The sequence below is a fragment of the Nomascus leucogenys genome, chromosome 14 (genome assembly GCF_006542625.1).
Source record: "Nomascus leucogenys isolate Asia chromosome 14, Asia_NLE_v1, whole genome shotgun sequence".
NCBI classification, from domain to species: domain Eukaryota; kingdom Metazoa; phylum Chordata; class Mammalia; order Primates; family Hylobatidae; genus Nomascus; species Nomascus leucogenys.
Window position 1 is genome coordinate 27,414,069 of NC_044394.1, and position 14,977 is coordinate 27,429,045.

The following is a 14,977-nucleotide window of genomic DNA, read 5'->3' on the forward strand; positions in this document are numbered from 1 at the left end:
TTCCTGAGAATTTCAATAACCAATTTCCTGCCTTCCTCTCAGAATATTTTGTTAGCATTGCATAGCATAATTAAAATTACTTTTAATACACTATGACTTTTGGCTCACTGACATTTTTCTACAATTTGAGAAAATATTTTTATCAGCAAATCTTAGACAGTTTTATTACAAATTCTTGTTTTGTTTTAAAATACTAACAAACATAAAAGAAAAAGCCTCGTGCTAAGTGCTACTACTGCTATAGTGGTTTTGTATTTTGAGTCAGAGTTTTATTCTAAAAGTACCACTGAGGTCGGGCACAGTGGCTCACGCCTATAATCCCAGCACTTTGGAAGGCTGAGGCAGGTGGATCACTTGAGGTCAGGAGTCCAAGACCAGCCTGACCAACATGGTGAAACCCTGTCTCTACTAAAAATACAAAAATTAGCCAGGCGTGGTGGCGCATGCCTGTAATCCCAGCTACTCAGGAGGCTGAGGTGGGAGAAATTCGCTTGAACTGGGGAGGTGGAGGTTGCAGTGAGCCGAGATCGCACCAGTGCGCTCCAGCCTGGGCAACAGAGTGAGACTCTGTCTCACAAAAAAAAAAAAAAAAAAAAAAAGTACCATTGTTGTCCAGGCATGGTGGCTCACACCTGTAATTCCAGCACTTTGGGAGGCCAAGGCAGGTGGATCACTTGAGGTCAGAAGTTCAAGATCGTGCCACTGCACTACAGCTGAGCAACAGAGTGAAACTGTGTCTCAAAAATAAATAAATAAATAAAAGTACCATTGTTTTCAAATTAAAATTTGAAATAATAAAAGCTAGAAAAACTTGATATATCTATCAGCTTACCAGTATTATTATAGTGCTTTCAATGTGAAGATTCTTATGTTATTATTGATTGAATTTAAGTTACATTGAAAAAATAATCTCATTAAAAGCTCTAAAGATTTAAGGTCTTGTAGCATACAGAAACCTCCTCTTTGAAAACTTTGAGAAAACAAGTTCAGTGGCCTGTGAGTATATGTACGACACAGGACAGAATGAATTATCAGATCCCTGAGTGGTCTGTGCTTAAGTAAATACCAAAGAACATTTCAAAAGTGAATCAATTTCCTGTTTTTATTTTATTTTTTTAAATTTTATTTTTCTGGTTTTTTTTTTTTTTTTTTTTTTTCTAAACAGAGTCTCACTCTGTTGCCCAGACTGGAGTTCAGTGGCTCAGTCTCAGCTCACTGCAATCTCTGCCTCCTGGATTCAAGCGATTCTCCTGCCTCAGCCTCCTGAGTAGCTGGGATTGCAGGCCCCTGCCACCCCACCTGGCTAGTTTTTGTATATTAAGTAGAGACAGGGTTTCACCATGTTGGCCAGGCTGGTCTCGAACTCCTTGACCTCAAGTGATCTACCCACCTTGGCCTCCCAAAGTGTTGGGATTACAGGTGCAAGAGACTATGCCCGGCCTTAAATTTCATTTTTGAATTGAGGTCATGCTCTGTCACCCAGGCTGGAGTGCAGTGGTACAATCATGGCTCACTGCAGCCTTGAACTCTTGGGTTCCAGCCGCCTTTCCACTGCAGCCTCCCTAGGAACTGGGACTACACGTGTGTGCCACCACAACCGGCCCATTTCATGTTCTTTTAAAAACAGAAATTTATTATGTATCGGTTTGTAATGGCAAGCTGGTAGACTACAATAAAAGAATATAATTTTGCACATCTAAGAAAACATTTTCAAAATTGGCATATCATAATGTTAATACTATTAGATACTGCGGAGGATCTCAAGAAACAGTAATGATCCAAAAATGCCATTTTCAGGAGTACCATTCCTGGAGAAATTGACAGAGATTTTAGATATCACATTTTCTGAACATTAAGAATACGTAGCCCCTCTAAAATATATTATTGTTTTATTATTGCTTTGCTCTTTCTCAGCCCCATAGAGCTTATTAATTCAATAGTGCATATATGTGAGAACACTAAACAATATTAGAAAATATATGGTATTAATGTGATTTAATTCATCTATTATTTTATAGAACCGATCACTGAAACAGCTTCACCTAGAAAAACAGAAGACTCTTTTTATAATAACAGCTATAATCCCTTTAAAGAGGTGCAGACTCCACAGTATTTGAACCCATTCGATGAGCCAGAAGCATTTGTGACCATAAAGGATTCTCCTCCCCAGTCTACAAAAAGAAAAAATATAAGACCTGTGGACATGAGCAAGTACCTCTATGCTGATAGTGCTAAAACTGAAGAAGAATTGGATGAGTAAGTACATTTCATTTTGCTATCATCACAAGTTAGTCTCTATGTTAACTAAAGAGATCCTTTTGTAATGTACCTTTAGATGGGTACAAATCATTAATGTACACTTTATAAGTCAGTATCTAGCTCATCCACTATCTGAGTGTTTATAGTCTTAAACCTTATTCTCCCACCCTCTTCCAGGTATGTGTGTGTATACCCTAAACTAACAAGTGAGGAAGATATATTCCTAGGATCTCTGGTTGGAATTCCAATTATGTCTTCTCACAGAAACTATATTGTAAATGGTATTTGGGTTTTTGGTTTTTTTTTTTTCCATGAAACTCTGTAGACATTAAACTTCAGTTATGTTATAGGTCTGTTGGGAAGGAGAACAAAATAATCATTTGTGGTATTATTGATTTGATAAGACTTGTTTAGATACCAAACAGTGAAATAATAATATTTCTAAATTAGGGATTATCACAAGCTCAATATGAATAGACTGTGTAATTAGGGCTGCCATTTGCCCAAATCTGGAGTGGGGATAAAAAGGGGATGTGTTCATATTGTAATCTGGAGTTATACAGTTCACAGCCCATATGGCTACAGACCATGACCCTGAGTGTGTTTTAAAAGCAGCAGCAAAACCTCCACTTCCAGCCATGATGGGATAACAGACTGGATTTAGCCTCTTAAACACCTAAAAAATGGAATAAAATTATATGAAACAATAGGATTCAGACATTGGACACAAACAGCACAGGATAATCATCCCTGAGATAACAGAAACAAGACGAGCCCTACAATTATGTAACTTATTTGTGGGAGAGAGTTTCTAAATGCAGTTCAGAGAGAAAAAAACTCAGATCCCAGTAATCACCCTGAATTAAGGAGACAGAGTTTGGACTTGGGAGTACTGAGGTGACTAGAATTTGTAGAAGAGAAGAGGTACAGAATTTATACCTGTATGAGGAGCACTACTCTATGAGATCTGTTTCAGAGATCTGTAGAAAGCCCCTCCTGAGTCTTTAGCTGAGTGTGGATCAGAGCTTGCATGTGAGGAAATCACCAAGGACAAAGAAACAAACAGAATGATCCCTGGAGTTTGCCCTACCAAGAATAATTTGTGTGCCCACCAGCCAGAAAGAAAAGACTTCCTAACACATAGGACGTTGAGTAGATGCCTCAGAGATGTATTGCATCAGTTGTGAGGCCAAATTAGCCCTAAACTGAAAGCTGTTCTGGGCCTACCTAACAAAGCTTAAAGGCAAGGCTCAAAAGAATCAAACTTATCTCAAGTAATTTAACTGCATCACACATGAAGCTCAAAACAGTTTTAATCAATACCAAAAACTCCAGCACACAAAACATGAAATTCGTACTGTATGACAGCCAATCAAACATTTATCAGGCATGTAAAGAAACAAGAAAATCTGACCTGACCCACAATGAGGAGAAAACATAATCATTAGTATAGATGCAGAAATGGGACAGATGATGGAATTAAAAGATCAACATGGTAAAATAACTTTTATAAATATATTCCAGATATCCAAGAAGGTAGAAGAAAACAGCATAGATGATATTAGAAAATCGAAATTGAATTTATAGAGATGAGATTTTTCATCTCATACAAAGTCAGATGAAAAATAGACTGGATGAGTTTAACCCCATGTTAAATACTGCAAAAGGAAATACTAGTTAACCTAAAGACATAGCAATAGAATCCATCCAGATTAAAAGAGAGAAAGAAGAAAATAACAAACGATCAGTGAAGTGTGGAACAACTTCAGTGGCCTAACGTGTGTGAAGAAGCGAAGAGAAGGTCAGGGGACAGAAAAGGTATTTGAAGAAATAAACACCAAAAGTTTTAGAAATAAAAAAAAAAATTAAAAATATAAACAAACCTACAGGCCAAAGAAGCCGAATGAAACTCAAGCACAAGAAAAATGAAGAAAGTCATAGCAAAGCTTGTTAACAAAAACAACTCAAGCCAGAAGACAATAAGGTGATATTCTTAAAGGACTAACAACAAAAACCTGTGAACATAATTTTCTATTCCCAGCACTCCAAAAAAGCAAAATGATACTACTTGAAAATTTGGATCTACACGAAGGAGAAAAGCACATGAAATGACAAATATATTAGTATATATAAAATACTTGTCTTAGTTTTAAAAATCTCTCTGGTAGATAATTGTTTAAGGCTTCAATAATGTATTCTGTGTTTTATAACATGTAGAAGTAAAACGTATGACAGTTGTGTAAAGGCTGAGTAGCAGAATGAAAGGATACTGTTCTAAGCTTCTTATACGTAATGTTACTTGAAGACACTTTTTTCAGAGTTGACAATTGTTTATATGGAAAATCATAAGGAATCTTTAAAATGGGTACTAAAACAAAAAGTAAATTTAGTAAGGTTACAGGCTACAATATTAATATATAAATTCAATTGTATTTCTCTGTAGTCACAATGAACAATCAGAAATCAATATTGAAAAAAATACCATTTATAAAAGCATCCAAAACAAAAAACTCAGGGATAAATTTGAACAAAAATGTGCGATATCTGTATACTGAAAACAGAATATTGCTGAAATTAAAGAGTGAAATCAATGGAAAAAAATACAATGGCCATGGATTCAAAGATATAAGTTATTTTCAGTCAGTTTATAAATTCAGTGCCATCCCAATCAAAATTTTAGCATGCTTTTTTAAAAAATAATTTGTAAGCTGTTTATAAAACATATGTGGAAATGGAAGGGACCTAGAATAACCGAAACAATTTTGAAAAAGAGCAAAATTTGAGGATTTATACTATCTGATTTTAAAACTCATTAACCAAGACAGTGTGGTATTAGTTTACTAATAGACTATAGGTGACTGGAAGAGAGCCTGGAATTAGATTCATACATATATTGCCAATTTATTTTTGACAAAGCTAGCAAAGAAAATCAATTAGGAAATGATAATCTTTTCAACAAATGGTGCTAGAACAATTAAATGTCCATATGCCCCTCCTCAACAACAACAAAAAAGCTACAATTCTTACCTTCCGCTGTATAAAAAATGTATCTAAAAATAGATCACACAACTAAAAGTAAGAATAAAAACTGAAGATTTAGCCGGGCACAGTGGCTCACGCCTGTAATCACAGCACTTTGGGAGGCCGAGGCGAGCGGATCACTTTAGGTCAGGAGTTCAAGACCAGCCTGGCCAACATGGTGAAACCCTGTCTCTCCTAAAAAAAAATACAAAAACTTAGCTTGGCATGGTTGCAGGCACCTGTAATCCAAGCTACTTGGGAGGCTGAGGCAGGAGAATTGCTTGAACCTGAGAAGTGGAGGTTACAGTGAACCAAGATCGCACCATTGTACTGCAGCCTGGGCAACAACAGCAAAACTCCATCTTAAAAAACAAAAAACTGAAGATTCTAGAAGAGGACACAGGAGAAAATCTTAGTGACTTTGTATTTGGGAGATTTCTTAAGTAGAATGCAACAAAACACAAAGGATAAAACAAAAAATGGTTAATTTGTACTTCATCAATATTAAAACCTTTTTCTCTTATAAAACTCTTACAAAAATGAAAAGGCAAGCCACAGTTTGGCAGAAATGATTTGCAATACCTGCATCTGGCAAAAGACGTATCCAGAATATGTAAAGAACTCTTTTAACTCAGTAATAAGAAAGGCGAGGCCAGGTGCAGTGGTTCATGCCTGTAATCTCGGCTACTCAAGAGGCTGTGGTTGGAGGATTGCTTGAGCCCAGAAGTTGGAGACCAACCCGAGCAGCATAACAAGAGTCTATCTCTTAAAAAAAAAAATTTATTTTTAATTAGCTGGGTGTGATGGTGCACACCTGTGGTCCCAACTACTCAGGAGGCTGATATGGGCTGATCACTTGAGCCCAGGGGTTCAAGGCTGCAGTGAGCTATGATCACTCCATTGCACTCCAGCCTGGGCAACACTGTGAGACCTCATCTCTAAAAAATAATAAATTTAAAAATTTATTAAAAGAAAGGGGGAAATATTTCAACAGACATTTCACAAATGAAAATATTGTATAGGAATGGAAAGATGCTCAGCTTCATTAGTCATCAAGAAAATGCAAATTGGTACCACAATAAGATATCACTACACACCTACCCAAATGACTAAAATTTACAAGACTGACTATACCAAGTATTGTCAAGGACGTGGAGCCACTGGAACTCCACAGAACTCTCAGAGTACTTCTGAATGGTTCAACCATTTTAGAAAAAAGTTTGGCAGTCTCTGAAAAAGTTAAACATACATGTATCATTTGACCCAGCCATTCCATTTCTACGTTTCACCCAAGAGAAATGAAAGCATATGTCCACAAAGACTTCTACATAAATATTTTAACAACTTTATTGATTATAATAACAAAATGGGAACAATTCAAATATCTATCAACAGGCAAATGGATAAACAAACTATGGCATATCCATACAATGCAGTACTACTCAGTAATAAAGAGGAACAAACTATTGGCAAATTGCAAGATCATTATGCTGAGTGAAAGAAGACAGACCAGAAAATAGTATATGGTGTCATACCATTTATTTTAAACTCTAGAACATGCAAACAATCTAGAGTGAGGAAAAGCACATCAGTAGTTGTTTACAATCAGAGCTGGAGGGAGGAAGAGATTAAAAAGGGGCACCCAGGAAACTTTTGGAGGGACTGGAAATGTTTGTTATTTGTGCTGATGGTTTCACACTTGCATGCATGCATAAAAAATACTCATTAAATTTTATTTTCAAGTGTAAGCCGTTTATTGTTTATCATTTATACCTAAATAAAGCTGTTTTAAAAAGAACAGCAATCTTTAACTTTAATAACAGAAATATTATATCACATGAGTGGCTTCCAGCTTGGAACTCTTGGGCCTTTAGGTCTATTTGATGTAAATAACTGGTGTGTGACAGGAGAGATCTTTAAAATATTTAATAATAAGTAATATAATTATATGATCACTTATGAGGCTATATGAGTCTTTGCTTTCTTTGGAAATACATAAACTTTTGTGTATTAACATTATTTAGAACTTGGGAAAAATAGTTATTTCTTTAAAAATGCAGGTTGAAAGGAAAATATTTCAAAACGCTATGTATGTGGGTTGAGAGGGGAATAATAATAAGGCTCCTTTGATTCATGAAAGTTTGGGATAATAGCTTTGTGCAAAGGGAGAAATGTTTCTCTATTGTGCATTGGTTAGCTCTTATTTTGAGCACCATTTGACTACTAGTTGTTGTATTTTATAAGGGGCATTAGTGATTCAGAATGTTAACAAAGTAGAGAAAAAGAGCCATTAAAGTGTCCAGAACCACATCAAATGAATGATGATTCAGAGCACAGGGACTGTTTGATTTTAAAAATAGATGATTTAAGGGAACTGTAATAACCAACTTCAGATATTTTGAGACTAGCCGGGTGTGGTGGCTCACACCTGTAATCCCAACAGTTTGGGAGGCCAAGGCAGGTGGATCACCTGAGGTCAGGAGTTCGAGACCAGCCTGACCAACATGGTGAGACACCCCCCTCTACTAAAAATACAAAATTAGCCAGGCGTAGTGGCAGGTGCCTGTAATCCCAGCTACTTAGGAGGCTGAGGTGGGAGAATCGCTTGAATCTGGGAGGCGGAGGTTGCAGTGAGCCCAGATCATGCCACTGCACTCCAGCCTGGGCAACAGAGCGAGACTGCATCTCAAAAAAAAAAAATATATATATATATATATATATTTTTTTTTTTGAGACTTTTATTTGAAAGAGTGAGAAAATTGACTTGTTTTCTATTGCTGTGGAGTTGTGTTTCTCATCTTTTCCACATTTTATAGCACGTGTTACATGCTTCCTGGGTATGGCTAGGTTTTGATAAAACCTAAAAAAGTTCTAATCTCCAAAAGTCTCAGAATTACATCATAATAATCATCTGATTCTAAACTCAAACCCAGGTTGACATCTTATTACTAATTAATAACTATATGGGGGATTGAAAAGTTGGCCCAACACTTGGTAAAGTTATATTTGTTTTCTTTGAAATAGCTAACATGTGATTGAAATAAAATTTCTTATGGGTGGTGTAGGTGCTGAGTAATAGCCACACACCTAGAATGTTTGAATGTAAATGCAAACTTTAAGTACAGGCATTCAGGTATTCCAAGATACATGAGTATTACACAACACACTCACACTTGCTCTCTTATTAACGAATTAAAGAGACATCTAATGTTTGCTTAAACTTTTTAAATGCCTTAATAAAAACTAAAATCAGAATCATTGGGTGTTTCCTTTTGGCCATTCTTTTTCCACATGAAAGTCACAGTCTTTACAAGTTTCTCGTGAATAAAGAGTGTTCTAACTTGCTCAATCATCTGGGGTTACCAGAGGGAGCCTGTAAATACTCTAGCTTCTTTATTTTGTAGAAATATACACAAGTTCTAAAGATTGCACATAAACTAATGTGCAAGTCCAGGAAGAACTCTGTTTGTATTAATTACTTGTTTAGTATTTATCATCTTTTCTCTACAAAAGTTTATAGGTTCAACGTCAGTAGCAGAAATCTTCCAAAATTTGTTCTTACTTCAATAATAAACTTATGACCTTTCATCAAGCAAAAAGCCTATGTGACTCATCTTCCATTACCAAACTTCCTGTATACTCTGACATTAAACTATCACAAATAAATAGTAATGAATCCTTTGATGTGTGGAACTACCTTTAGTGCCCCAGCATATCCATAAGCACAAAGAGAAAGTATTCACCCTTCCTTGCCTTTTAGGACGTCTCCTTTACACTTAGCAACTGCATGGGTTTCTCAGTTACTTATATTTGGGGGATAATTCAACTCTTCTAGTTTATGTAGTAAAAATGAAAACCAATAAACCAATATTATTTTTTCAGAACTTTTATGAAGTGACTTTTGAGGCCCAGCATGCAGTCATTTCTGGTATGGTTTTGTGTCAGTTTCCCAAGGAAACCTTTCATTGAATTTTATTCAGGGAAGCTACGTGCCCATTTTAATAACTTTGAATTTGTTTTTCCAAAGAAACATAGATATCAAGGTGAGAGGAAGAGACTATTCCTTAGCTTCATTTTGTATTATTTTTCCAGTATGTTTAAATTAATCCTGAACCAACTTTGGTTTTTCTCTCTATAATTCATTTTTCTTGATGAATTGTTTTCTAAACAATAAATAATGTCATTTAAAATTATTCTGTCCAATTTTCTCCTAATATAACCGATGAATTTTCAACTTACTGAGTTAATGATATAACTAATTTATTATTGAAATATACAATACCAAGATAAAAATAATTGTCTTTTAGAGTGATGCATAAAGTTCTGAAATAGATTTTTCAAATCATAGATGATCAACAGAATGTGAAAATAGTCCCAATTCTGTAAATATTTTTTCTTTGCTTACATTTATTTATATTTAAAATATATTAATCAGCAAGTATGTAAGTTGTCATTGTAGAGAAAGGGATAATTGTTTGCACAATACTATCTCTGTACAGTCACTATTACTGTTCTTTTTTTTATTTTTTTATTTTTATTTTTATTTTTTTTTTTTTGAGACAGAGTCTTGCTCTGTCGCCCAGGCTGGAGTGCAGTGGTGCAATCTCACCTCACTGCAACCTCTGCCTCCCGGGTTCACGCCATTCTCCTACCTCAGCCTCCCGAGTAGCTGGGACTACAGGCACCCGCCACCATGCCTGGCTAATTTTTTTTTTGTATTTTTAGTAGAGACGAGGTTTCACCGGATTAGCCAGGATGGTCTCGATCTCCTGACCTCGTGATCCGCCCGTCTCGGCTTCCCAAAGTGCTGGGATTACAGGCTTGAGCCACCACACCCAGCCTATTCCTGTTCATTTCTTATAGCACTTAAAAAAATCGATATATGCTTCACATAACATGAAATTATACACTTTAAAATGTACATGTCAGTGATTTTTAGTATGTTCACTATATTGTTCTACCATTACCACTATCTAATACCAGGATGTTTTCATTACCACAAAAAGAAACCTCATACCTGTTAGCAGTTAGTCCCAATTCCCCACTTCCTTCATTCTCTGGCTGCAACTAATCTACTTTCTGTTTCTGTGAATTTGACTATTCTGGACATTTCACCTAAATGGAAACATTTCCTGCTCATTCTTGAAAAGTAGGGAATTGAATTTAAGTTAGGGATCTCTGATCTAGAAGGGAAAAGGACCATTCAAAACTTTTATAAGTAGAGGCTTCTTGTCCTTATTCTGATTTAGTGCCTAACCAGTAGTGGTGCCAGCACACTGTTGTCTCAGAGGTGAATTACAAGTGTGTGGAGATATTAATTTTCTTAGTCCTAAAGTACTTGGCAAATGCAAGTGTTAAGCGCTCTGAAGAGAGGCACTCTTAACTTAGACTACCCAGGAATTCCTCAGATGAAACCCTGAACTCACAATATAGAATTACAAAACACCCAAGGAAACAGTTTACTAAGAGAAAGAGTCAGGACACAAAAGAAATAGTAGGATTATACATGCAAGAACTTCAAATACTAGATTTGTCAGATAGAGACTATAAAATAAGTATGTTTAAATGATTAGTAACTCAAATCTTTGTAACTGAGGTACCATATACACAGATATATGAAGAAATACACTTATTAAAATTAAAAATTCCTGGAGAATTAAATATTAGACACAAAGAAAAAATGAACTGGATCAGAGATGTGAGAGAGTTATCTAGAATATAGCATAAGAAGAATAAAGATTTATAAAAATGGAAAGGCTAGGAAACCTGACAAGAAGTTGTTCAACATATATCTAATAAGATATTTCAAAGAGAATAGAGAAAATACCGAAGAGGCTATCAAAGAGATAAAGGCAGATAATTTTTCAGAACTGATAAAACACATGGCTCTTCAGACTCAGGAAATACAAGGAGTCTGAAACAGAATAAATAAAAAGAAATCCACACCTAGACATGTCATAGGTGTCAAAATTGCTCAAACTAGAAATAAAGAGAAGATCTTAACAACTACATAGAAAAGATGACTTACAAAGGAGCAATATTAGGCTGACAGTGGATTAATATCTTCAAAACCCTGAGAAAGAATAACTGACAACTAGAATTCTCTACCTAGCTAAACTATCACTTAAATGTAAGGCTGAAATAAAGACATTTTCAAAGCCTGGGAGTATTTACTATAAGCAGAATCTTGCTGAATGAACTGCTAAAACATATTCCATAATGAGGGGAGAATTTAACATAGAAGAAAAGATGAAATACAAGAAAACGTAACAGAGCTCGAGCATAAAAAAGAAATCAAATCGACATTTTTACATCTTATTTCCTTTTCCTTGGGTATGGAAAATATACACGATTTACTATTTTTAATATTTAACATTTTTCTAAGGTTCTATATATAATAGTTTGAGCTGAATGTGACCTTGTATTAAATATTTTTAAGTACCTTTTAAAACCAAATTTAAAAAAAATCTGGATAGAAATGGACCAAAAGATTAATAGTCATTATTTCCAAATTCCAGGTTATCACTGGTTTGGGTTTTATTTGAAAAAAGAAATTTTAGTTTTCAGTGCATGTTTTATTATTTTACTTGTAAATGAACTATTTTTTGAGAGACATCTAACAATAATTCTTCTTTCACTTAGATCAAATCCTTTTTATGAACCTAAATCAACTCCTCCTCCAAATAATTTGGTAAATCCTGTTCAAGAACTAGAAACTGAAAGTCGAGTGAAAAGAAAGGCCCCGGCTCCATCAGTCCTCTCAACAAAAACAGGAGTAGTAAATGAAAACACAGTTTCTGCAGGAAAAGATCTCTCTACATCTCCTAAGGTAGGATTTTATTCATAGTAAAACATGTATTAGTATTTGCTCTTTTCTCCCCATGCCATTTAATTTAAATTAAGAAAAGTAATTTTTGGCTATTTTTAATGATTTAAAAATAATATCCAAGAAAATCTATTGTACTGCAATACTGCATTTATGTTTGTGAGCCCATAAGTTTACAGTACAGTATGGATTGGATGGCTTGGGTTAAGATTGTTTTTAAAATGCTATTTTGAAATGAGAGGAATAAAGGTCTTATAATTGTAAGATTGGTGCTTTAGAGAAAGAATACTCTATAACTATAGGAGAGCTTCAGCAGACAGGCCCCTGCTGAGGCACACCCACCCACCGCCTCCCCACAGCACTTTAATGGCATGCATATGCACACAGACCTCTCCACCCTGTTGTCACTGATGGGCTTGTGCATAGACCTTGTGACTACCACCCTGACCCTACCCTGCCCCCTCCAGTGCACACACATGTGCACCCCGCCACCCAGCCATTGCTGGTGTAAGCATATGCACACAGACCCTGCCACCCTGCCCCTGCCAGCATGTAGGCACTGCTGCCCCATCCCTGCTGGTGTATGCGCGCCCCACCTCATTGCCGCCACCAGTGCAAGTGCACATGCACAGTCCCCAGTGCCCCATCAGTATGGGCGTGAACCCCACTGCTGCCACCCTGATGAAATGCTTTTGCCAGCACCCCACATCAGAGTGATCTTGCCACAAGACTGGGAACATCTCAGCCCCTCCAGCACAGCAGGTGCTTAACTTTGAGGTCCCAGATAACAAAGCCATGGGTCTGGTACCAGGCCCTGTGGGTTAGAGCATGCAGCCCCATGAGTGCTGAGAAAGCCTTGGCCCCCTGAAATAATCCAAAAACAAAGCCAGTCATCTGAACACAACTTATACCATAGTCAAACCTTCAATGGCATCAAATAATGTAAAAGTAAAAAACTGCATCCAAAGGACAGCAGCTTCAAAGATTAAAGGAACATCAGCCCACACAGATGAGAAAGAGCCAGTGCAAGAACTCTGGCAACTCAAAAACCCAGTGTCTTCTTACCTCAAAACAATCACACTGGCTCCCCAGCAATGATAATTAACCAGGCTGAAATGGCTAAAATGACAGATATAGAATTCAGAATCTGGATAGCCATAGAGATCATCAAGATTCAGGAGAAAGTTGAAACGTAATCCAAGGAATCCAATAAAGTGAGACAAGAGCTGAAAAATGAAATAGTCATTTTAGGAAAGAACCAAAATTGTCTGATAGCGCTGAAAAACTAACTAGAAGGATTTCATAATACAATCGGAAGTAGTAACAGCAGAATAAACCAAGCTGAGGAAAGAATCTCAGAGCTCGGAGACCAATTCTTCTAAACAGTTCAGTCAGACAAAAATAAAGAAAAAAACAAAAGAATGAACTAACAAAACCCCTAAGAAATACGAGATTATGTAACGAAACCAAACCTACTACTCATTGGCATCCCTGAAACAGAGGGAGAGAGAGCAAGCAACTTGGAAAACATATTCAAGGATATTGTCTGTGAAAATTTCCCCATTCTTGCTAGAGAGGTCAACATTCAAATGCAGGAAATTCAAAGAACCCCTGTGAGATTCTATATAAGATGACCATCCTTAAGTCATATGATCATCAGATTCTCCCAGATCAAAGTGAAAGAAAAAATAGTAAAGACAGAGAGAAAGGGCATGGCACCTTTACAGGAACTCCACCAGGCTAACCACACACCTTTCAACAGAAACCCTACAAGCCAGAAGAGATTGGGAGCCTATATTCAGCATTCATAAAGAAAAGAAATTCCAACCAAGAATTTTCATATCCAGCCAAACTAAACTTCGTAAGATAAGAAGAAGTAAATTTCTTTTCAGAAAAGCAAATGCTAAGGGAATTTGTTATCACCAGACCTGCCTTACAGGAGGTCCTTAAGGGATTGCTAAACATAGAAACCAAAGATAATTATTGGCCACCACAAAAACACAGTTAAATACACAGACCATTGTGTTTGTCTGTTCTCACATTGCTATAAAGAACTACCCAAGACTGGGTAATTTATTTTAAAAAGAGGTTAAATTGACTCACAGTTCTGCAGGCTGTATAGGAGACATGGCTAGGGAGGCCTCGGGAAACTTAAAATCATGGCAGAAGGCAAAGGGGAAGCCAGCACGTCTTACATGGTGGGAGCAGAAGGAATACACACATTCAAACAACCAGATCTCATGAGAACTCACTCAGTATCATAAGAACAGCAAGGGGGAAACCTGCCCCATGATCCAATCACATCCCACCAGGTCCCTCCTCTAACATTGGGGATTACAATTCGACATAAAATTTGGGTGGAGACACAGAGTCAAATCATATCAACCATGGACACTATAAAGCATCTACACAATCAAATCTATATAACAATTAGCTTAACAACACAATGATAGAACCAAATCCACATATGACAATATTAACCTTGAATGTAAATTATCCAACCTGCCATTGTGTGCCCCACTTAAAAGGCACAGAAGAGCAGGTTGGATAAAGAAGACCCAACTGTATGCTGTCTTCAAGAGACCTATCTCACATGCATTGACCCTCATAGGCTCAAAGTAAAGGGATAGAGAAAAATCTACCAAGCAAATAGAAAACAAAAAAGAGGAGGGGTTGCTATTCTAATGCTAGACAAAATAGACTTTAAGCCAACAAAGATCAGAAAACACAAAGAAGGGCATTACATAATGGTAAGGGGTTCAATTCAATAAGAAGACTTAGCTATCCTAAATAATATGCACCCAACACTGGAGCACCCAGATTCATAAAACAAGTTCTTAGGGACCTACAAAGAGATAACTACGCAATAAT

The 14,977-nt window shown here is 36.5% G+C and overlaps 1 protein-coding gene across 7 annotated transcripts in view; it reads left to right on the forward strand.

The window, feature by feature from the left end:
- Positions 1-14,977, forward strand: part of EHBP1 (EH domain binding protein 1) — a 354,447-nt gene that overhangs the window by 162,716 nt on the left and 176,754 nt on the right. For all 7 annotated transcript variants that reach the window (XM_003262441.3, XM_003262440.4, XM_030828368.1 and 4 more), the window contains 2 exons: positions 2,019-2,256; positions 11,923-12,109. In XM_003262441.3, the coding sequence (XP_003262489.2) occupies positions 2,019-2,256; positions 11,923-12,109 (425 nt within the window). The remainder of the gene's footprint in view (positions 1-2,018; positions 2,257-11,922; positions 12,110-14,977) is intronic.